The sequence below is a fragment of the Melanostigma gelatinosum genome (genome assembly GCF_949748355.1).
Source record: "Melanostigma gelatinosum genome assembly, chromosome: 19".
In the NCBI taxonomy this organism is placed as follows: domain Eukaryota; kingdom Metazoa; phylum Chordata; class Actinopteri; order Perciformes; family Zoarcidae; genus Melanostigma; species Melanostigma gelatinosum.
The window spans coordinates 20769087-20792096 of record NC_136652.1 but is presented as its reverse complement, the minus strand read 5'-3'; the positions used below and the strand labels follow the sequence as shown (position 1 = coordinate 20792096).

Sequence of the window (23010 nt, the reverse complement as noted above, 5' to 3'; positions counted from 1 at the left end):
TGAGGAATTGATTTAAAGTCAAGGAAAGAACAAACGAGTCAGAAACGTTGGTACGGTCATCAACTGTGAGCTTAATTCAAACAGCCACATCAGCAGGGCTGCAGACGAGCCTCCTGCCAGTTCTACGAGAGAAGGTGTCTCTCATGGAACGCCAGAGCAACATATTCGCTCCACATCATCTGTGGAGCTCGACTTCAATCTCCGCATTCAACCACATCTGTGTTTGTGGGCTGTTTAGATACACGACTCAAAGAAACGTGACTGAAAGTGTTTGAGTAACTTGATTTAAGTGAAACGACCAAGTTTGCTGTTTGTGTTGATCTTGGTGTGTCGAGTGGATTCTTGTAGAAATGATGTTTAATATTGTTTTATCAGCCGTCGCCATGTTGAGAGCCGTGTGGATACAATCCTTTAGTCGTAAATAGGAGTTTCTGTTGAGTCCGTGTGATTTCATCTGGTTTCACCAGAATAACTTTAAATAAATAAGATCATATGTTGTTGAACAAACGTGCTGAGTTCTTATGTGTCTCATGTCCTCACTGGGTCAAACCTCCAGAGCTCTGCTGCTGTTGTTTCCCACGTTCTCACCAGAACACGTCCTCTTCGGTTCTAAGGAAACATCAAGACGCTGCAATGAGGAACAAACTCCTCAAAGCACTAACGTGTCGTCACTATGAACCAGTGTGAGCATATTGCAGCATGGGCTGCATGTTCTGGTGGGTTAGAGTTTGACTAACTTGTGTGTTTATGAGTGTGTCAAACATCATCATGGTTCATTTTGCATTTGACTCCAAAACACCACAATAGAAAGGAAGTGTGAGCTGTTTAAATATCTATATTAATATCTAGACTATAATCTACAAGACATTCAGAGAGATGAAAGGCTGATCTCTCTGCATGAATGTAAGAAGAGATTCCATGTCACGATAAGGAAGTGCTGCTTCACTAATAAGAGGAAGGAAACGCTGCGTCTCTCTTAAAGAAACACTCGGTCAGAAGCTTTGACAGTTGAAGGCGTGAGAACAAGAGACGGAGACACACGATGGTTGAAGTCAGATGGATTCAAATGACTTTATTTGTGACGCTGCTGCTGCTTCAGTTCACAGGTCAGAATATAAAACACATGCACGACTAAAAGAAACGTCACTGAAGGTATTTGAGTAACTTGATTTAAGTGAAACGACCAAGTTTGTGTCGAGTGGATTCTTGTAAAAGGGACATTTGATTTAGTTTGTTATTAATATCATCATCATATAACTGTGAACTAAAAAGCTTTATTCTTATCACACTTTTTTATATTTGTCTCTCATCTTTAACAGCAGTAACTGGACAAACGTCATCCTCCATCGCCAGAGCTGGAGATGACGTCACTTTGCCTTGTAACAACGAGATAAAACATGAGGACAAATGTAACGCTACTACTTGGATTTACAGTCGTTCTGGTGAAGCAGCAGTAGGTGAAGCAGCAGTATCGCTGATTGAACATGGGAGGATTAATAACAATGAGTTGACCAAAGACAGACTGGGTTTGACAGCAGACTGTTCTCTGGTTATAAGAAATGTAAAAACTAGAGATGTTGGTCGTTACACCTGCAGACAGTTCAAAGCAGGAGAACAACAACAAGGTCCAGATGCTCCGGTTGTTCTGTCTGTTATTGACAGTGAGTATTTACATCATAATGTTTTCAGATCAAACTGTCAATTCACTGAAACATTACAATACTTCAGATTACTGTGATGAAGTTAATGTTACTCTTGTTGTCTCTCTCATCATGAACTTCTTCACCAGTGGAGGAACAGACATCCAATGATACGGTCTTCTTGGTCTGCTCTGTTCTGAGAGACGGTGGATGTGAACACGCAGTAGAGTGGCTGTATGAGGGGAATGAGAATGATGTGGAGACATCACAGAGTGACTGTTCAGCCAGAGCGATATTTAAAACTCCTCGTCTTCATCAGAAGTCAAAGCCTTACGAGTTACTGAAGTGCAACGTGACAGACAGACAGAGTGGAAACACGCTGCTGTGTAAAGTCGACCCCCAGTCCTCATGTGAGAGCACAGGTACGGTTTCTTATAAGTTATCAGATTACATCATTTTTTATCATTTAGTCTCAGATGGTAAACATGACGGTATTTTATCACCATTTCTTGTGTTTTGCTTTCTCTAATCATATTCAACAAAATCAAAAGGAAACACATCAGTGGAGGGAAGCATTACTCCAACAACAGCAGGTAGTGACTTAACATCTTACGTCTTTCTCTCCTTGTGAAGCATGAAGTATGAATGTCGGACCAACACTCTTATCCACATGTCTGAGTCTCAAACCTCGCTGCTGGTAGTTTTTAATCAGTTGTGACAGCCCCCGGGGTGGACAGGGGGTTTCACGACAACACTGACCAATAAACACAACCAGTCGGCAGATAAACGGTTCAAGTGAGGTTTTTACTGAAGGTAGAGAGGGGAAAGAGGTAGGATAGACACTCAAGAACACAATGTCCGCTTTCCAGAGGGAGGGTCGGGGTCCAATTCCACGGGTCGGTGCACAACGGGTATTCCTCAGACGGTCCAGGGCGCGGGCAGGAGCAGGGTAGTCGTACAGGCAGGGGTCGTGAGCCGGGCGGGTAGTCAGACGTTCCAGGGTGATCCAGGGGTAAGGCAGTCTTCTCCAAGGGTTTCTCTGATTAGCTACTTCTTCTGCTTCTTCTGCTTCCTCTTCTACTCCTACTCTCTCCCGGTTTCCTGTTGCCTGGGCCCTTTTGTAGTCCCCTCCTCCTCCTCTGATAGGGTGTGGTCGCTCCCTCGTCTCTCCTCCTCAGGTGTTGCTTGTTGGGCTGATGGTGGTTTGGCGCTCTTTTCCCTTCCCTGACATGGGGCTCCGCCTCCATGTCAGGCAATATCGTCCCTCTATCACTACCCCTCTGGGGTTGCCCCTCCGGCTGCCACATACCCCCCCCCTTAAATCCGACCTGGGGGGAGGACTGCTCCAGGAACCTAGGGCGTCCCGTCTTGACAGGGCGTCCGCGTTTCCATGAGCGGCCCCGGATCTGTGGACAACAGAGAAAGCATACGGCTGAAGGGATAAAAACCAGCGGGTGACCCTGGCGTTATTGTCTTTCGTTCTGGACATCCATACCAGGGGGGCGTGGTCCGTGACCAGGGTAAAGTGCCGTCCCAGCAGATAGTACTTCAATTCCCCCAGAGCCCATTTGATGGCCAAACATTCCTTCTCGACCGTGGCGTATCTTGTTTCTCTAGGTAATAGTTTTCTGCTTACGTATGTGATTGGGTGCTCCTCTCCATCCCTCAGCTGGGACAGGACGGCACCCACCCCGGTCTCGGAGGCATCCGTCTGTACCACCAACGGTTGGGTAAAGTCCGGGGTCACCAGCACTGGTTCGGAACACAGTGCTTCCTTCAGCTTCTCGAAGGCGTCCTCGGTCTCTGCCGTCCAGACGATCCGATCTGGCAGCCGGTTTTTGGTTAGGTCCGTCAGGGGCGCTGCAAGGGCAGAGAACTGGGGAACAAAACGTCGGTAGTAGCTAGCTAGCCCAATAAATGCTCGTACCTGTTTCTTTGTGCGGGGGCGGGGCCACTCCCGGATCGCCTCGACTTTCCCTACCTGGGGCTTGACGCAGCCGCGGCCGATGGTGTACCCCAGGTAGTCAGCTTCCCGGAGGCCGAGGCGACATTTCTTGGGGTTGGCTGTCAGCCCCGCCCCTCGCAGAGCTTTCAGGACTGCTTCCAGTCTTTGGAGGTGAGCCCCCCATTCCTCCCCGTGTACGACGATGTCGTCCAGATAGGCTGCCGCGTATTCTCGATGGGGACGAAGTACCTGGTCCATCAGTCTCTGGTACGTGGGGGGGGCTCCGTGGAGACCGAACGGCAGCCTCTTATAGTGGTACAGGCCCATGGGAGTAGTGAAGGCCGTTTTTTCCCTGTCTTCGGGGGCCACTGCCACTTGCCAGTAGCCTTTAGTCAAGTCGAGGGTGGTTATGTATCTGGCCCTCCCGATGCGCTCTATCATTTCGTCCACCCTGGGCATCGGGTAGGCATCAAATTTTGAGATGGCGTTGAGCTGTCTAAAATCATTGCAGAATCTGACTGAGCCATCTGGTTTCGGAACCAACACTATAGGGCTGCACCACTCGCTAGTCGAGGGTTCGATGATGTCTGCCTCCAGCATACTCTGTACCTCTCTCTCTATCGCCCCCCGGCGGGCTTCGGGGATGCGGTACGGCCTTAGTTTTACCTTCTTCCTGGGCTCGGTGATTATCCGGTGTTGCACCAGTGTGGTGTATCCGGGGTCCGGGGAGAACACGTCTCGGAACCGATCCACCATTTCCCGGACGTCCTGCTTCTGCCGGGGGGTCAACTCTTCTCCCACGGGTACCTCGACTGGCTCCGTTTTTCCTGGGGTTGTAGAGAGAGAGAAACAGAGCATGGCATCCCTACTCACCCATTTCTTGAGAAGGTTAACATGATAGATCTTCGTCGGGTGCCTTCGACCTGGTTGCCTGACTCGGTAGTTTACCGGCCCCAATCTTTCCATAATTTCATACGGTCCCCTCCATCGGGCTAAAAACTTACATTCCGCCGTGGGCACCAGGACCAACACCCGATCCCCTGGGTTAAACACTCGGGGTTGTGTTCCCCGGTTGTACACGCGGGCTTGGGCCGCCTGTGCCTCGGCCATGTGTTCTCGGACTATGGGCCAGAGTGATGCCATCCTCACCCTCATCTCCTCGACGTGGTCCACCATGGTGCGGTAGGGGGAGGGTTGGTGTTCCCAGGCTTCCTTGGCCAGGTCGAGTAGTCCCCGGGGTCGTCGACCGTACAGGAGCTCGAAGGGCGAGAATCCTGTAGACGCCTGGGGCACCTCTCTAATGGAGAACATAAGGAATGGCAGCAGTTGGTCCCAATTCTTACCGTCCTGGTCCATGGTCTTTTTCAGCATTTTTTTCAGTGTCTGGTTGAATCTCTCTACTAGGCCGTCCGTTTGGGGGTGATACACCGACGTCCTCAGTTGTGTCACCTTCAGCATGCCACACAGGTCCTTCATGATCCTAGACATGAACGGGGTCCCTTGGTCGGTGAGAATCTCCTCCGGTATTCCGACCCTGGAAAACAACATCACAAGCTCCCTGGCTATGCCCTTGGTGGCCATGGAGCGTAGGGGGATGGCTTCGGGATACCGGGTGGCGTAATCAACAATAACCAGGATGTACCTGTGTCCCCTGTTGGTCTTGGGTAGGGGCCCCACTAGGTCCATCCCGATCCTGCTGAAGGGGACGGTGATGATCGGCAGGGGCACCAGCGGGTTTCTGTGATGGGGTTGTGGGGCCACTTGTTGACATTCGGGGCAGCTCCGGCAGTAATCTTCGACGGCCTTTTTTATTCCGGGCCAGTGGAACCTGGCCCTCACCCTTTCCAGGGTTTTCTCCACTCCTAGATGGGCACCTAGGAGATGGGAGTGGGCTAACTGTAGGACAGAGGGTATAAAAGGACGTGGCACCAGTAACAACCTGAGGGGGGCCCCGTCCCTCATTACTACCTGGTATAGGAGCCCGTTATATATGGCGAAATGTGTGGGAGGGAGGTCTCTTACCCCGTCCAGTGGTCGTCCGTCTACGGCGGCCACCTGCCGAAGGGCGTTGGCTAGGTTGGGGTCCTCCAACTGGGCCGTCCCAAACCTCCCGGTGAGGGGCCCGGGTAAGATGGGCTCCTCCGGGTCCTGGGGAAACAGCCCGGCCAGCTCCTCTTCGTCGAGGGAGGGGGTATCTGCTTCCTCGGGGATGGGCGGCGCCTCTCCTTCGGGCTCACTGGGGCTGGAGGGTCCGTCGTTCTCGATGGCTGTGGCATAGACGTCATCGGGGTTGGGATGGGTGGCCTCCACCAACGCCCGGGCCACGGCACTGGCGACTCCTTCCGATAGGGGAGAGGTGGAGATCTCCTCCCCCAGCCCACAGATGGCTTTCTTTTTGTACTTTCGGGGAGGGGTCGTACCTTGTTTCACCACCAGGCTGCGCCAAAGCTCCTGGAACACGGGCAGGTCTCGGCCGACGAGCACCTCTACGGGGAGTCCTTCCACGACTCCTGCAGTGCCGATGTATCTACCCCTCGTCGTGTAGATCTCTAGGGCGGTGGTGGGGTATTCGCGGGTCTCCCCATGGATGCACGTGACCGCTCGGGTGCCTGTTAGGAGCGGGTACTGAGCATACGTGGGTCTCACCAATGTAATGGCGCTCCCGGAGTCCACCATCGCTGAGGCGTCGCGGCCGTTGACTTTGACAGGGGTGAGGGGCATGTGGTCCTCGTGAGTGGCCCAGCATCCTGTAATCAAGCCGCATGGGCGACTCCCCTCACTGGCCGTGGGCATGGGCGCGTCCTGGCGGTGAGGGCATTCCCAGGCGATGTGCCCGATCTCGCCGCAGTGGTAGCACCTCCTCTCTTCCTGTCCAAACGCCGGCCGACGTCGGGGAAAGCCTGGGGGGAAGGAGGGAGACACATATTTATTTTCCTCCGTTTTAATTTTTTCTTTGCGGGTGGGCCCCTCTAATGTCTGGTTTCTTCCCCCACGCACTAAAGCTTGTGCGGCTTGGTAACCCTCCATTATTTCCACCAGGTCCTCGATGTTTCGGGGGTTTCTCTGGCCTGCCAATTTTTTTGCCTCATACGGGAGTGATCTGATGTATTTGTCCATGACCACGCGATCGGTGGGCGACACCTCGGTTGGCTCTGCGTGTAGCCAGGCCGTCGTAATCCTTTTGATCTCATGCATCTGGGCTCGCGGAGAAAGTGAGGCGTCATATGACCAGTCATGAAATCGTTGGGCCTTTAAGAACAGCGTGACCCCGCATCGCTGTAACGCTTCCGCTTTCAAAACCCGGAAGTCAACTTTTCCAGCGCGCTCTAAGTCCTGATACGTTACTTGCGTTTCATTGATCAAAAAGGGGGCTATTAACTCTGCCCAGTGATCTTCTGGCCATTTCTCGCGGAGTGCCGTTGTCTGGAATATTTGGAAAAAAACTTCAACATCGTCCGCTGCCGTTTGTTTGAGCAGGAAGCGCGCTGGATTGGCTTTCTCCACGGTATGTTGCTCCTGTTGGTTTTGTAACATGCCCTTGATTTCGCTTTGCATGGCCTCCGCGCGTTCTGTTTGCAATTCCATATATTTCTCCATTTGGCTTTGCTGTTGGTATTGTTGTTGCTGCTGGGATTGGAGGATTTGCATTTGTATTTGCATGGCTTGTTCGTGGCGCTTTTGGGTTTCTTGGTTGCTAGCGATTAGCCCCGCTAGCAGCTCTTGAAATGGCACCGGGGTGGCCATGCTTACTGGGTCGGTTGGTCTATCGGTCAGCGTTGCCAGAACCGGGTTGTGCCCACGTTCTCCACCAAGTTGTGACAGCCCCCGGGGTGGACAGGGGGTTTCACGACAACACTGACCAATAAACACAACCAGTCGGCAGATAAACGGTTCAAGTGAGGTTTTTACTGAAGGTAGAGAGGGGAAAGAGGTAGGATAGACACTCAAGAACACAATGTCCGCTTTCCAGAGGGAGGGTCGGGGTCCAATTCCACGGTTCGGTGCACAACGGGTATTCCTCAGACGGTCCAGGGCGCGGGCAGGAGCAGGGTAGTCGTACAGGCAGGGGTCGTGAGCCGGGCGGGTAGTCAGACGTTCCAGGGTGATCCAGGGGTAAGGCAGTCTTCTCCAAGGGTTTCTCTGATTAGCTACTTCTTCTGCTTCTTCTGCTTCCTCTTCTACTCCTACTCTCTCCCGGTTTCCTGTTGCCTGGGCCCTTTTGTAGTCCCCTCCTCCTCCTCTGATAGGGTGTGGTCGCTCCCTCGTCTCTCCTCCTCAGGTGTTGCTTGTTGGGCTGATGGTGGTTTGGCGCTCTTTTCCCTTCCCTGACATGGGGCTCCGCCTCCATGTCAGGCAATATCGTCCCTCTATCACTACCCCTCTGGGGTTGCCCCTCCGGCTGCCACACTCTGTTGAATTTTGGTTTTGCAAATATAATAAAAGAAAACACACATTTTAAAGGTGTTGTGGCACACGTAAGTTCAGCTTTTATTTTTATGTCGTACTCGCATCATTAAAACCTTCAACATCTTATCGCATACATTTTGATTCTTTACTCAGTTGAAGTTACTGTATTGAAAGACATGCAAAGTAAGATGAAGTGAATGTAAACAGTGTCTCATATGTACCGACAGAAACTGATTTACTTCACAAAGAATGTTTTCATCCTCCCTGCAGGACGGCGGGTGTGGCTCATCATCGGGTCTGTGGGCTTAGTAGCTCTCTTGATAATCACTGTGGCACTCATCAGATGGAAGAGAAGCAAAGGTGAGGAATGACTTAAATTGTTATGCGCTATGTTGACAGACTGGGATATTATTTTACTTCATTTCTTTATGGAAGCTAAAGTCGACTCTCCTTCATCTTTTCAGGGAACCGAACACGGAAGGATGAAAGCATTGTGAGTTTAAAGGATTAACAGTCCTCACTGTATTTGCATTCTCAATTACTTATCCAGGACGAACCTATCGTCTCCTGGATTACGGTCGGTGTGAAACTGTTTGAAATATGTGGTAACGTTATTGATTAACAAAAAAAACAACCTGCAAAACTACAACCGACCGCCTCCCTGAGCAGACTTCCACGGACACATTTAAAACTTATTTGTGAAACGTCAAAAGCAAACGTAATCCCTGAACATCATTGTTAGGAGACAGCTGCTGCTGCTGCTGCAGTAGCAAAGGTCAGAAGATGCTCAAGCACACTTGTACCCATCATCTGTTAGCTTGAGAGAGATAGAAGAAGTAGATAAGCAACATGTACAGCATGGCACACAGTTTATTCTAGAAGAAGTGACCATTGATGTGAATGGGAAACTGTAACTCGACTGTATTTACTGTAACTGTATTTACGCAGGGACTGAGCTTAAGCCATGCCGTGACTCCGCCTGTTCCAGAACCCGGTCCGGACATGGTGAGATCACACACTCTACTGTACGGTTACACCCACCGCTGCTGGATATCTGCTCTCTGACATGTAGCAGCAGTGACACACTTACAAGAGTCTAACTTCCCTCTGCCACACGGAGAAAGAGAAGTCAAGTGATGCAACTTCACGAAAATACTCATGCTGATGAGCAGCCATGACGGTGTCCTCTCTGTGCAGGCTGATCCTGAAGAAGGTGTTTCCTACGCCTCCGTCAGCTACACCAAGAAGACCAACAGCAGAGCCCAGGTGAGCTCTCTGATTGGTCGTGCTGGTGTTGGAAGTCAATGAGGAGGCTGCAAAGTGTTGTTTTGAGCCAATTGCGTAACGCACCAGGTCTTTAATTGAACCACATTCAATTCATATATTCATCAATTTCCTGCATTTCTGCATTTTACGACTGCATTTTATTTCTTACACTGTTTCTTTAATTGTTTTTAAATCTCCTTTTCTTTTGCCTTGTGTTTTGATGCTTTTAATGGTTTTATGTGAAGCACTTTGAATTACCTTGTTGTTGAAATGTGCTGGACAAATAACCTTGCCTTGCCTTGCACCATGCTAACCACACCCATGATGCTAACATGCTCACAATGACAACGCCAACATGCTGATGCAAAGCAGGTGCAGTTCTGGACAGACACAAACACTCACTCGCACACTCACTCACGGCCGCACACACACACACACACACACACACGCACGACCGATCACATGATCCTCCTGGTGGAGATTATAAGCTTCGTGTGTTCGCTTCCCTCTCGTTTCCCAGGTCCGGGTTAAAGATGATGATGATGGGGATGATGCTGAGGATGCGGTGACCTACTGCACCGTGAAAGCTCCGCCTTCTTCTTCTTCTGCTGGAGCCTCCGCTGATCTCAACACCCTCTACGCTACCGTCAACAAACCAAATAAATAAGAGACCACAGCGTATACAGCTCACATCATGACGTTGATAATTCATTTGTAGACCAAGTCACTTTTTGTTCCGTACGCCTTTCAACAGAGTTCACTCAGACTGTGATGCTGATATGTATTGAGCCATTTAGCAAAATTGGAGAGCATTTCATATTTATTGATACTTTTGTGTAAATAACCCGAAAGGTTATTATTGAAACTTGCCGCTCAGCTACATCTTGTTGACATTTCTGTTCTGATTTTAAAATATAGTTTTGCATTTCAGTTGAGCATGTGACCATGTAATTGTTTGTCATGATAATTCTCAGGATGCATTGCTGTAAATAGTCTTTAGGTTAACTGGTAGCACGATGTGCAACATTCATATGGCTGGTTTCTTAATATATGATGAAATGCATGTAATATATGAACCTGCTGTCAGGCCCTTTGTTGAGCTCAGTGATGGATGTTTGCCTGTTGAACCGTGAACTTAAAGTGCTCAGGGACCTGCTGCCTCTGATCTGGTGCTTGTTAGTGAGTTTATATTCTGTCATTCTTTGTGTTTTGCATGTTTTCTCATCAAGTTTTGTACGAAATAAACATTTAATTAATATATAATACAATATGTCAGTGTTGATAATTAAAGATTGATCAGATTTTCTTTCATATCACCTGTAATTGATCATGAAATAAGTTTAGTTCGCTTGGAGCTGAACAAAAAAGACACTGACAGGAAGTGGGTTGTGACATTTGTGAGATCAAAGGTTTGATGTGTCTTCACATTATTGGTTGCTTTTTATAAACACGGCATTCAGCTGTGACTCAGAAGGATAAATATAAATAACAGCTCCACCACATACACACCACCACACCTCCACACATCCACACCTCCACACCTCCACACGTCCACACCTCCACACCTCCACACATCCACACCTCCACACATCCACACCACTACACCTCCACACCACCACACATCCACACCTCCACACATCCACACCTCCACACATCCACACATCCACACCTCCACACCTCCACACGTCCACACATCCACACGTCCACACATCCACACCACCACACATCCACACATCCACACCTCCACACATCCACACATCCACACCTCCACACATCCACACCACCACACCTCCACACATCCACACCTCCACACCTCCACACCTCCACACATCCACACATCCACACCTCCACACCTCCACACCTCCACACATCCACACATCCACACCTCCACACCTCCACACATCCACACCTCCACACATCCACACCTCCACACCTCCACACCTCCACACCTCCACACATCCACACCTCCACACCTCCACACCTCCACACCTCCACACATCCACACCTCCACACCTCCACACATCCACACCTCCACACATCCACACATCCACACATCCACACCTCCACACCTCCACACCTCCACACCTCCACACCTCCACACCTCCACACATCCACACATCCACACCTCCACACATCCACACCTCCACACCTCCACACCTCCACACGTCCACACCTCCACACCTCCACACATCCACACCTCCACACCTCCACACATCTACACCTCCACACCTCCACACCTCCACACATCTACACCACCACACCACCACACCTCCACACATCCACACATCCACACCTCCACACCTCCACACCTCCACACCTCCACACCTCCACACATCTACACCACCACACCACCACACCTCCACACCTCCACACCTCCACACCTCCACACCTCCACACCTCCACACCTCCACACCTCCACACATCCACACCACCACACCTCCACACCTCCACACCTCCACACCTCCACACCTCCACACATCCACACCTCCACACCTCCACACCTCCACACCTCCACACCTCCACACCTCCACACCTCCACACCTCCACACATCCACACCTCCACACCTCCACACCTCCACACCTCCACACCTCCACACCTCCACACCTCCACACCTCCACACATCCACACCTCCACACATCCACACCACCACACATCTACACCTCCACACCTCCACACCTCCACACCTCCACACCTCCACACCTCCACACCTCCACACATCCACACCTCCACACCTCCACACCTCCACACCTCCACACATCCACACCTCCACACCTCCACACCTCCACACATCCACACCACCACACATCTACACCTCCACACCTCCACACCTCCACACCTCCACACCTCCACACCTCCACACATCCACACCTCCACACCTCCACACCTCCACACCTCCACACCTCCACACCTCCACACCTCCACACATCCACACCTCCACACCTCCACACCTCCACACATCCACACCACCACACATCTACACCTCCACACATCCACACCTCCACACCTCCACACATCCACACCTCCACACCTCCACACCTCCACACCTCCACACCTCCACACCTCCACACATCCACACCTCCACACCTCCACACCTCCACACCTCCACACCTCCACACCTCCACACCTCCACACCTCCACACCTCCACACCTCCACACCTCCACACCTCCACACATCCACACATCCACACATCCACACATCCACACCACCACACATCCACACATCCACACCACCACACATCTACACCACCACACCTCCACACATCCACACCTCCACACCTCCACACATCCACACCTCCACACATCCACACATCCACACATCCACACATCCACACATCCACACCTCCACACCACCACACCTCCACACATCCACACATCCACACATCCACACCTCCACACATCCACACATCCACACCTCCACACCTCCACACCTCCACACCTCCACACCTCCACACCTCCACACCTCCACACATCCACACCTCCACACCTCCACACCTCCACACCACCACACATCCACACATCCACACCTCCACACCTCCACACATCCACACCTCCACACATCCACACCTCCACACCTCCACACATCCACACCTCCACACATCCACACCACCACACATCTACACCACCACACCACCACACATCCACACATCCACACCACCACACATCCACACATCCACACATCCACACCTCCACACCACCACACCTCCACACCTCCACACCACCACACCTCCACACCTCCACACCACCACACATCCACACCACCACACCTCCACACAGCCACACCTCCACACATCCACACCTCCACACATCCACACCTCCACACATCCACACCACCACACCTCCACACCACCACACCTCCACACCTCCACACCTCCACACCTCCACACCACCACACCTCCACACCACCACACCACCACACCTCCACACCTCCACACATCCACACCTCCACACCACCACACATCTACACCACCACACCTCCACACACACACACACAGCGATGTAACAACCCTGTTTTTTTCTTCGTATCGGACGCTAAAGAGTTTCCTTGAGCGGTGGTTTTGACCCCGGAATGAGAACGGGCTGCACAATCTGATTTTCAGACTCCACGTGGTCCACATGCTCTTTGCTGACGGACAGAAACGTCCCGATCACAACAAAATACAAAGAAAAGAGAAAATACAGTCTCTGCAGATTCACACACCACACCAGCAGGTCAAGAGTGAGGACTGAGAGGGACTATTTTGTATCCGTCGATACATTTCTGGGACATTGTTGCATATTATAACTGTAAACAGAAAGCTTAGACCTAAAGGGGTCACATTTCCACTCTCCTCCTCCTGCTGCACCAGGTCTTGAGTGTCCACTGATTCACAGAACAAAGAAGAAGAAGGAAAGCGTATCTTTTCACTCTTGGTTTAAAAAAAGAAAAAAGAGCAACTGACATCAGAGGAAGAAAGGATGACACTATGAGGAAGTTGACAAACTACTGATAACAGGAAGTGTTTGCTGTGTATTTCTTGAGGAAGACGTTGGCAGTTGAGTGAGTGAGAGCAGAGAGACAGAAGCACGATGGCTGGATTCAGATGGATTCAAATCTATTTCTTACTGCTGCAGATCACCGGTAAGGACACAAAGATCACGTGTATAAGTTACACTAACTGTGCAAAACTATAATGCTGCTCGCGTGATTCATTATCGAACGTCAATTTAACTCAGTTATCTAGTTTGTTGTTAACAAAGAGATTTTACACACTTTTGTGATCATCTGTTGTTTCTAAAGTATAACTGTGAACATTAATAACTGATTCTTATTGCAGTCGTTTCTCTCCCCAGAACCTGTAGCAGGACAACTTGTCCTCTACGTCACTGTGAGAGATGGAGATGAAGCCACTTTGCCTTGTGACAGTGTGATGTATGGCAGTAAGAACTGTGACTCTACTGAGTGGCTCTTCGATGCTCCAAGAAGCAGACAAACAGTGTTGCTGGTTAGAAATGGACAGATTGATGAAGCAGCCAAAGATAAATCAGACAGACTGAGTGTTTCAGAGAAATGTTCTCTGGTTATAAAGAATGTCACAGATGAAGATGGTGGTCGTTACATCTGCAGACAGTTCATATCAGGACAACGACAAGGTCCAGATGCTCAGGTTGTTCTCTCTGTTGTTACCAGTGAGTATTTACATCATGATGTTTTCAAACTGTCTTGTCAGAACAACATACTGAAACATTATAATAATCATGATTATAGTGATGAAGTTACTCTTCTTTCTCTCACAATGTCTCCATCTTCTCCAGTGACTGAACACGAGGACGGTGATGAGGTGACGTTAAGATGCTCTGTGTCGATATTTGTACGATGTGATCACACAGTGAAGTGGCTGCTTCAGGGTCAACATGTGGAAGAAGACAACAGAGACTTGAAGACATCACAGTCTGTCTGCGCCGCCTCTCTGACGTTTCTGACTTCTCATTTCATTTACACATCGAGGTTTAATTCATTTCAGTGTGAAGTGACCAGAGGAGACAAAGTGCAGCAGTTTTCTTTCAGAAATTCTCCCTCAGGTGAGAACATTTTAAAGAAACTGACATATGCTTTTCTTCACGTATTGTAAGTTCTTTCTTTGTTGAGTTGTGTTAATCTTTTCAGGTGACGACACAATAACAGCAACACGTGAGTTGGTGGAGTTGTCTACAAATGCTTTGTTCTAGATATTGAACAGAACAGAAAGCTGCAGGCAACATATGTAATGTTTTCCTTTTCATTGCAGTCTGGTACGTCGGCGTGGCTCTGGGTCTAGCAGCGCTCGTGATTGTTGTTGTTGTTGTCGTAAGATGCATTAAAACCAGAGGTGAGACAGATTTCATCCACAAGATCTGCTGATAAACCTTCACTGTGGAAGCTAAAGCCGTCTCTCTTCTGTCTTTTCAGCAAACCAAACACGGCGGGATGACAACATTGTGAGTTAAAAAACATATATTTTATATATATATATATATATATATATATATATATATATATATATATATATATATATTATACAATAGATTTTGTCCCAGCGCCTCATTATCCGGATGATCCGGCTCATGAACAACATAGATGTCAGGCTCCAAAATAACAAAAGAGTTCAATCAACGTCTCTCTGACGAGGAAAAACTGAACACTTTCAGCTTCGGAGTGACAATATTTATTGTTATTTGATTCTATTTTGTCAAGAGAAGAAGGATTTATCAGCCGGACTGAAGCAGAGTTGAAGATGTTTAGACACCACTACATGTACTACCTGGAGCGACATACACAGATACTGTGTGATACACTCTGTGTATTACATTGGACACCTGTTGCTTGTTCTGTACCGTGGCAACAAATGCATTCACGTGCTTTTCCGTCCAGGTGCTGACCTCAAACCCTGCTCAGTCTGCTCCAGAGGACCGCCAGGACCCGGTGAGGTCACGCTCTGCAGGGCTTTGTTCCCCAAAATGTGTCACAGTGTTGAGAGTGTGGGAATGTGCAGCGAAGATGAAAGGAGAAGTTAGATGATGCAACTGGACGACGCCAGCAGAGAGGCTATAAAAGAACTCCACCACGGTCACATGACCACACGTCTCCACCACTAAGCTAAAGGAGGACTAGTGTTCTAGTGAGGACGCTTAGTCGTCTCATTGAGACTCTTTAAGACACGTTAAAGCTTCTAAATTCACTAATTCAGGGTGTTTACCAATGTATTTATGTTGTAGGAATAAGAAAAAACTGTTAAAATCTCCTCAGCTTGTGTTAACCGCAGACCTTATTTCAGACATCTTTAAAAAAACACACGAGGGAACCGGAAGTGCAAACACACTGACTAGTTCCTCTTTTTTAAGACTCCTTCCTGCAGCACTCTATAGAAGTTTAAATGTTGATAAGATTGAAGTGAAAAGATGAAAGAGTGAGTCAGTATGAGTCCAAATGTGACTGAGCAGCCATGATGTTGTCCTCTCTCTGCAGGCTGATCCTGAAGGTGTTTCCTACGCCTCCATCAGCCACCCCGGGAACAACAGTAAAGCCCAGGTGAGCTTTATTATTGTAATGTACTTTAAAATATATGTTTTATTGTACATGTTTGAGAAAAAAAGTCTCTATTTTACCCTTAAATAAAGTGTAACTGATGTCAACCAGTCTGTGTTTTCTGAGCTGCATGTGAGTTTTCGTGCTTTATTGTGTTTCTTTGTTAACGGTGTGTCGTGTGAATGTGTTGTCGGATGCTGCTTTAAACTGGCTTTGTCTTTCATCACGTGCCATATCCTGTTTAGTCATTTGGTGTTCTGTTTTTCTTTCTGTGTGCTCTTTAGGTTCGCGGTGGTGAGAACGCAGTGACCTACAGCGCTGTGAATCGTTCCACCGCTGATGACAAGAACCTCTACGCCACCATCGACCCACGAGAGAAATGACCCATCGTGTTGCTTTCACATGGACCGTTACTTAGCTGAAGAATTCTGCTGTGAGAACAAAGTCAGCTTGTATTTACAGAGTGACTTTGAGTTGAATTCAGCCAGAAGTCATTAATTTCCGCCTGCTTTAGTTGCACTGCATTGAGAGCATTCGCTCTAACTCAGGTATTTAGTGTTGCAACGTTAATTGTTTCGGCACAACTGCACTTCATCATCAACAGGTGTTCTCCTTTTTCTTTCTGCTTTGCTGTGAAAAAGCTTTTTGTCCAGAAGGGGGAGGTGTAAGTTCATTTACTACCACAATGTGAACGTCCAACATTCATATGGCTGGTTGTTCTATAAAAATGATGCGGTGATACAATGAACTTGTTGTCGTGGGTACATTATTGTGATGTACCCTGATGTATATACTGTTGGGTTGTAGTTCAACGATTAATAGATATTTGAATTGATTTGTAAGTTTTTTAAAACATGCTTCATTTGTAATAGCTATGAATGCAATGTCATGCACATTACCCCCTTCCTCCTCTGTAATATGATGTATGCCTGTAGTAATTTACAGCCACATTTTTAACTTTTATTAAAACTGATATTTTGTGTGGATTCTGTGTGGATGAACTTTTGCTGTTAGAATAAATATATATGTATTATATTATACTCTGTTCAATTATATTCTATTTTTAAGAACTAACCTTCTCAAGCACCTGCAATTGTACAAAATGTGCAAAATCAACAGTTGCAAACAAGGGGCAGGAAAATCCTATTTGTTGCAGATCCATCACTTGTTGACGCCTTCGTCTATCAAAACCCACCAATCAGAGAGCGTCAGTCAGCTCCAATCATGGCGGAGCACTCTCTCTCCGGCCCGCCCCTCTTTGTTGCCTCGACCAATGAGATGCGAGCAGCGGTGAGATTCGGGGAGAGCGTTTGGGTAGCGAGTAGGTCCGCTTTTATCCCCAATGATTGAATCATGTGAGGGATCAAAGAAGCCGGTTTTTGTTTTCAACATGAAGTCGGGATTTCTGGGGAGATTGACACCGAGGAGCCGAGCCGGGTGCTGACTGGGAGAGGAATGCACAGAGGAGGTACATTTTTCCCGGACTGGGAACAGTGGGAGGAAACGGCCCCCTGCAGTGAGCCAGCTAGCAAAACAGAAGCTGTTCCGGTGGATATTTTCAAAATAAAAAAAAAACTCCGAACAGAAAATATCGTTTTTGAATTCAAATGGGTAAAACATTTACTGACGCATGTAAACATCTCACATGCGAAGAAGTAACGGGTTCACGAGTATGCTGCAACGATTCGTGCTTATTCTATTTAAAAATGTAAAACATCTTTGCACTACTGTTTATTTAGTCAATTTAAACGTTGCACTACTGTTTAGTTAACGTTAGTTCATTCAATATGTTTCTAATTCGTTGTATGTATTGTGCATTTTTAAACTCAATATTTTTAATTTTTGACTATGTTACTTTGATTGCTTACCTCTGTCATAATGCAGCTATAGCGAACACATTTATAAAGTATTAATTAATTAATAAAGTATCTATCTATCTATAAATACGGAAGGTCGAGGAAACCTACTGCTTCTACTTTGAAGGGGAAACTTCCGTAGTCCCTGCCCGCTCGTTGTTAGCTGTTGTTAGCTTGACACATACAAGAAAGAGGGTGAAGTTACAAAGCCTGGAACCAAAACACGACTTCTCATCCTGTTAGCGGACACCACCGCCTCGGTATGAATGAGACCCACCTCGTCTCGCTGGGTCTTCTTCGAGTAAAAAGCCCTTCGAACCGGAAGATCCGTCGTTTGTCTGAAATAGGATCCAACGGTGGAAAACACGCTATGAATTAGTGATGGTTGGGATATTTCAACGGATGCACTCGAACTAGAAACCTGATTTCGATATTAACTTGTGACTGTGGTAAGTTACTCGCTAGTGAGTTTTAAACACATCTTTGCTCTGCAATAAGTTCGGTGTGTGTTTAGCATCATTGAAACACGAGTTTGCATGAATCTTGTTGGTTTTATTATAACTTTATTGTACTTTATCGTATATTTGATACGCGTTTGGAACAATAGGCTCCTTGTGTGACCCAATGTTGATTTAAACATGTAACCTAACGTTGTTAAATACGATTGTATCACCTACTATACATGATTTGTCTTGTAGTCTTGTTTATTAAAGATATCAGTCCTGGTCGACTGTTGTCATGTTGTTACTCCATCATTCCTCTTCCTAAAGAGGAGAGGAACAGACCTCCTCTGGGTGTACCTACCCGTATAAAACATAACTTGTGCTGCAGAAACTCACCTGTTCTGTTGACCTATTTCCTAAAGTGTGACACATTTTATTGCACACCAACACTGATTTGATGATGATTTTTCTGACCCTGCAGGTTTGCAGTTGAAGATCAACATGTGCTGTCCGACACTGACGAACTCAAAGCAGTTCTTGTAGCTGGGGGAGGATTGCCTGCCCTAACTCCTCCTCCTCCTCCTCCCGGCCCCCTTCCCGGGATCGATGACCGGACCCAACTCCCCGAGCCGGACCGGCACCACCCCGGCAAAGCTGAGCAGGCATGGCCGATCCAAGAGCTCCAGCTCACACTGCCTCCTCCGCTACAGCACCGCCCGGGAGGAGTCCGCCGCCTCGCCGCCCAACAACACCGCCCGGTCCCCCGGGGAGGAGGAGGAGAAGGATGGAGGGGTTCTTTTCTACGTCAACAGGACCGGGTTCCCCATCGAAGGACTAACGTGGGAGAGGATGTGGTCCCACGTGGCGGCCGTGCACCCCGAGGGTCAGGAGATGGTTGACAGGATACAAAACGCTGCGTACCTTCCCAAGGTAGGCCGGCTGTGATTGGTTCGTGCCTCTGCGTTTAAACTAAAGTCTTGAGGAAAACTTAACTGTGAGGCAACCAAACAATGCTACAAAGGTGAGCGGAGGAGTTCCAATGAGCTCCATGTGTCAACCCCATAGTTCCATTATTCAGTTCAACCTGTGCTCATCTCTGCTGCTGGAGTTTGCTGGCATGAAAAGCGAGAGGTGTTGTCATGGCAGCATTGATACGTTGGAGGTTGTTGGAAGTGCTTTCAGTGGTAATGGACCCTTAATGAGAGGGTGTCCTCACGGGACCGGCTGGGTCTCTGCTCTACAGCGCTCTGCTGGGAGGAGACCCGGCTTGATCGGCTCAGGGGTGTGTGTGTATATGGACTAACGTTGCAGCTCTAAACAAATATATTTTCTACTCATTGTTTCAGCACTAGTCAATAACAATGTTTGTTTTTCATGTATGCAGACAAACTGCATGTTATGGTACTCCAGATGTCCTCTTCTCTCCCGGCATACGTACTGTTCAGATGTCACGGCAGTCAGGCTGATTATGGGTCTGCTCGTCCGTGCAATGTGTGTGTGTGTCTGTTTTCACACTCTGTTTAGACTCAGATGTGCACACACACACACACACACAGTGAATGCATCACCTTACCATGACAACAAGTGTGCTAAATTGAGGTGCCACACCTGTCAAGTGATGTTAATTCTGCTTTTTGTTTTGGTTACAGCCTGTGTGACTCAAGTTGACTCCCGATTCTCTCACACACACACACACACACACACACACACACACACACACACACACACACACACACACACACACACACACACACACACACTCGTGCCATCGTATCGTGGCTTTAGCTTCGACAAATGTTTGTCTCTCACAGACGATCAGGAGCTGAAGCGACGCAGACGGACGGCTCATGTTTCGTATGAATCTCTCTGCTGAAGCGTCCTGGACATTAGCAGCTGAACAGCTCCGGGGGTTGTGCTGCTGAACAGCTGACTTCAATGCAACAGAGAAAGCTCTGTGTATCGTTTACAGTAACGTAGCGTTACACGACACAAACGTTAAAAACATCAGCCATGAACCAGCTCTGATCGGAGGCTCAGATACCCGAGGCCTGTTCAATGAGTGGAATAATTCATTAACATCATAATCAGGATTAATTGGGTTGTTTGAGGAATATCATTTCCTGCAAAAGCACCAAAGATGTTCTGCTTTTCCCTGTTTGATATCATTGTGAACTGATATATTTTAGGTTTTGGATTATTAATTGGGACAAAAGAAGATGAGATCACCTCTGACTCTGAGAAATGAACTCTATGTTATCATACTTTAGAGTCTAATAGTAGCAGTAGTGGTAGTACTGTAGTAGTTAAGGGTCGTCCAATAACTTCTTCCACCCACACACACACACACACACACCATCTCAGCCTGCTGAGGCCCCTCAGCACAGATTCTCCCCGTCGGTGGTTTGGATGAATGCTTGCTGTGTTTCCTGGGGTCTGCTTGTTGTTCCTGCTCTGCTGGTCGGCCATGTGCTCGGGAGTGACCTGGTTGGCCGGCGGTGCCGAAATCCCGTACTTGTTGTTCTGGAGAGAAGGAGCGACAGCAGGACGCGTGTGAACACAAACAAACACGGCTGCACGACTTTCCTAAATGTTTTCCTAATTACCATACAATTCTGATGAGCACGATAAACTACAACCTCCACTTGTAGTCATATGTTCAGTAAAAACAGTTATTATTTAACTCTATGATTAGTAATGAATATGTCAAACTATGAAAGGAAACTGAGCTCCATTAAGTTACAACGAACGATGACACAGCCTCATAGTAATGGCTTTGTGCTCTTGTTCAGTGGGAGTTGACCGAACTAACTCACGATCCCTTTGCATCACACTGCTGTGGACAAGCGCCTACGGGGTCCATTGGTTTAAGTTGCTGTAGTGTGTGTGTGTGTGTGTGTGTGTGTGTGTGTGTGTGTGTGTGTGTGTGTAAAAGCAGGTTGCAACCAGAGATGCTGACCCAGAAGGGTTAATTGTGTGTACTAGTGAGAGGAGGGAGAAGAAGAACTGATGGCGGTACAAACCATTGAACTCGTATGTGTCTGAATGCGTCAGCTTTAAGTCTGTCGGTGTTTGTGTGGTTGTGAAATGTATTTCTTCTGCTGCGTGTCACATTAATCAGCGATAGATAATAGAATAAAGAAGAGACCTTTTTCTATTTTACTTTGTCAGCCACTGGGTCAGTTTTTTGTGTAAATCAGGAAGTAAATATATGTTCTGTGTCCGCTGCGTTCAAAGTACATACTTGTAGTTCCCGGCCTCAGCAGGTAGATTTATACCGTGTGCATCTGTTATTGTCTCCGCTCTCTCCGTGTCCTCATTAACAGAGTAGAGGTCTTGGCACCGGGGCCGAATAATCCCTCTAATACAATCTGGGTAGTGGATAATCTCTGGATACCAACTGGACCACGTAAAGGAAACAGAGCTGCCGAAAGCAAAACCACAAAAACAAACCTTACTCACTTTGCAATCTCTTCACTTATTGCACGTTTTATTTTGAAATACAGCACATTGGCAATATGCCCCATAAACACAACAGAACAGTCGATGTTGTCACCAGTTTGTTTTCATTTCCATAATCAATTTTAGTTCCATTGTTCTGGATTAAAATGTTTCTGTTCAGGCTGTGACAATAGGATTTTATTTTGAAATGTTTTAACATAAAGTAGACATATTCTTTGTGGATGTGGGTCAGCTCAGGGTCCACAGTGACATCGTGTAGAATGTCTGCAGCCGCTTGTGTTTAGTTCTTAACCTTAGGATACAAGTGGCCCGTTTGAGGACTGGACCCTCTCTCTGTGTGTTGGTGTCTCTGTCTCTCTCTCTCTCTCTCTCTGTCTCTCTCTCTCTGTCTGTCTCTGTCTCTGTCTCTCTCTCTGTCTCTCTCTCTCTCTGTCTCTCTGTCTCTCTCTCTCTCTCTGAGTGGAAGGAGGTGTGCGGAGCTGCAGGAGCGGAGTTTTGAGAGCGATAATTAATGACTTTTCGACATTTTTCTTCACTGGCTAATGTTGGGTATGATAGTGTAGTGGGGTGTGCAGGGTTCACGGGGGTTTTTTTTGCGTACTTTTATCAGTTTTTTGGGTCTTTTTGAGCGGATTGCAGCCGGGCAGCAGGTGCTGTCGGCGTGCTAAACGCTAGCATGCGCCTGACGGAGCTAACCAGGGAACACGGCGTGAAGATACCGCCGCTGTTCGGGTATTCGGTGGAGGAGATCAGCCTGGGAGTGGGTGAGGTTGTCGGGCACAGCCACGTGAAGTCCGCAGCGCGGATGAACAGCGCTGTGGTCATCTTTCTGGACAGTATAGAACTTGCGGAAGTGGTGTTGATGAACGGGCTCTCCATCGGTGAGCACTTCCTGCCCACGTATGCTCTCGCCTCACCGGAGGTGAAAGTCACTGTGTCCAACGTGCCGCC

General features: G+C 48.1%; 3 protein-coding genes across 5 annotated transcripts in view; all 3 read left to right on the top strand.

Annotated features, from left to right (window-relative positions):
* Window positions 1–1021: 1021 nt before the first annotated feature.
* On the top strand, window positions 1022–10411 carry LOC306793425 (uncharacterized protein). The gene is made up of 9 exons (XM_079291054.1): window positions 1022–1106; window positions 1320–1661; window positions 1790–2062; window positions 2192–2233; window positions 8263–8352; window positions 8457–8485; window positions 8941–8997; window positions 9190–9258; window positions 9779–10411. The coding sequence occupies exons 1-9, from the start codon at window positions 1043–1045 to the stop codon at window positions 9923–9925; spliced, it is 1113 nt and encodes a 370-aa protein (XP_079147180.1). The 5' UTR covers window positions 1022–1042; the 3' UTR covers window positions 9926–10411.
* Window positions 10412–13791: 3380 nt separating this feature from the next.
* On the top strand, window positions 13792–17241 carry LOC306792934 (uncharacterized protein). Its single transcript, XM_079290304.1, has 9 exons — window positions 13792–13877; window positions 14090–14425; window positions 14552–14818; window positions 14904–14927; window positions 15025–15105; window positions 15186–15214; window positions 15648–15698; window positions 16242–16304; window positions 16586–17241. Exons 1-9 carry the CDS (start codon window positions 13826–13828, stop codon window positions 16682–16684), a joined length of 1002 nt encoding a protein of 333 aa, XP_079146430.1. The 5' UTR covers window positions 13792–13825; the 3' UTR covers window positions 16685–17241.
* A 374-nt stretch (window positions 17242–17615) lies between these two features.
* Window positions 17616–23010, top strand: part of vash2 (vasohibin 2) — a 20102-nt gene continuing 14707 nt past the window's right edge. The window contains exons 1-2 of one of the 3 annotated variants that reach the window (XM_079290441.1): window positions 17616–17769; window positions 19082–19530. In XM_079290441.1, the coding sequence (XP_079146567.1) occupies window positions 19207–19530 (324 nt within the window). In that variant the 5' untranslated portion in view covers window positions 17616–17769; window positions 19082–19206. Of the gene's footprint in view, window positions 17913–18477; window positions 18607–19081; window positions 19531–23010 lie in introns of those variants that run through there. The other 2 variants (XM_079290442.1, XM_079290443.1) reach the window with 2 other exon arrangements.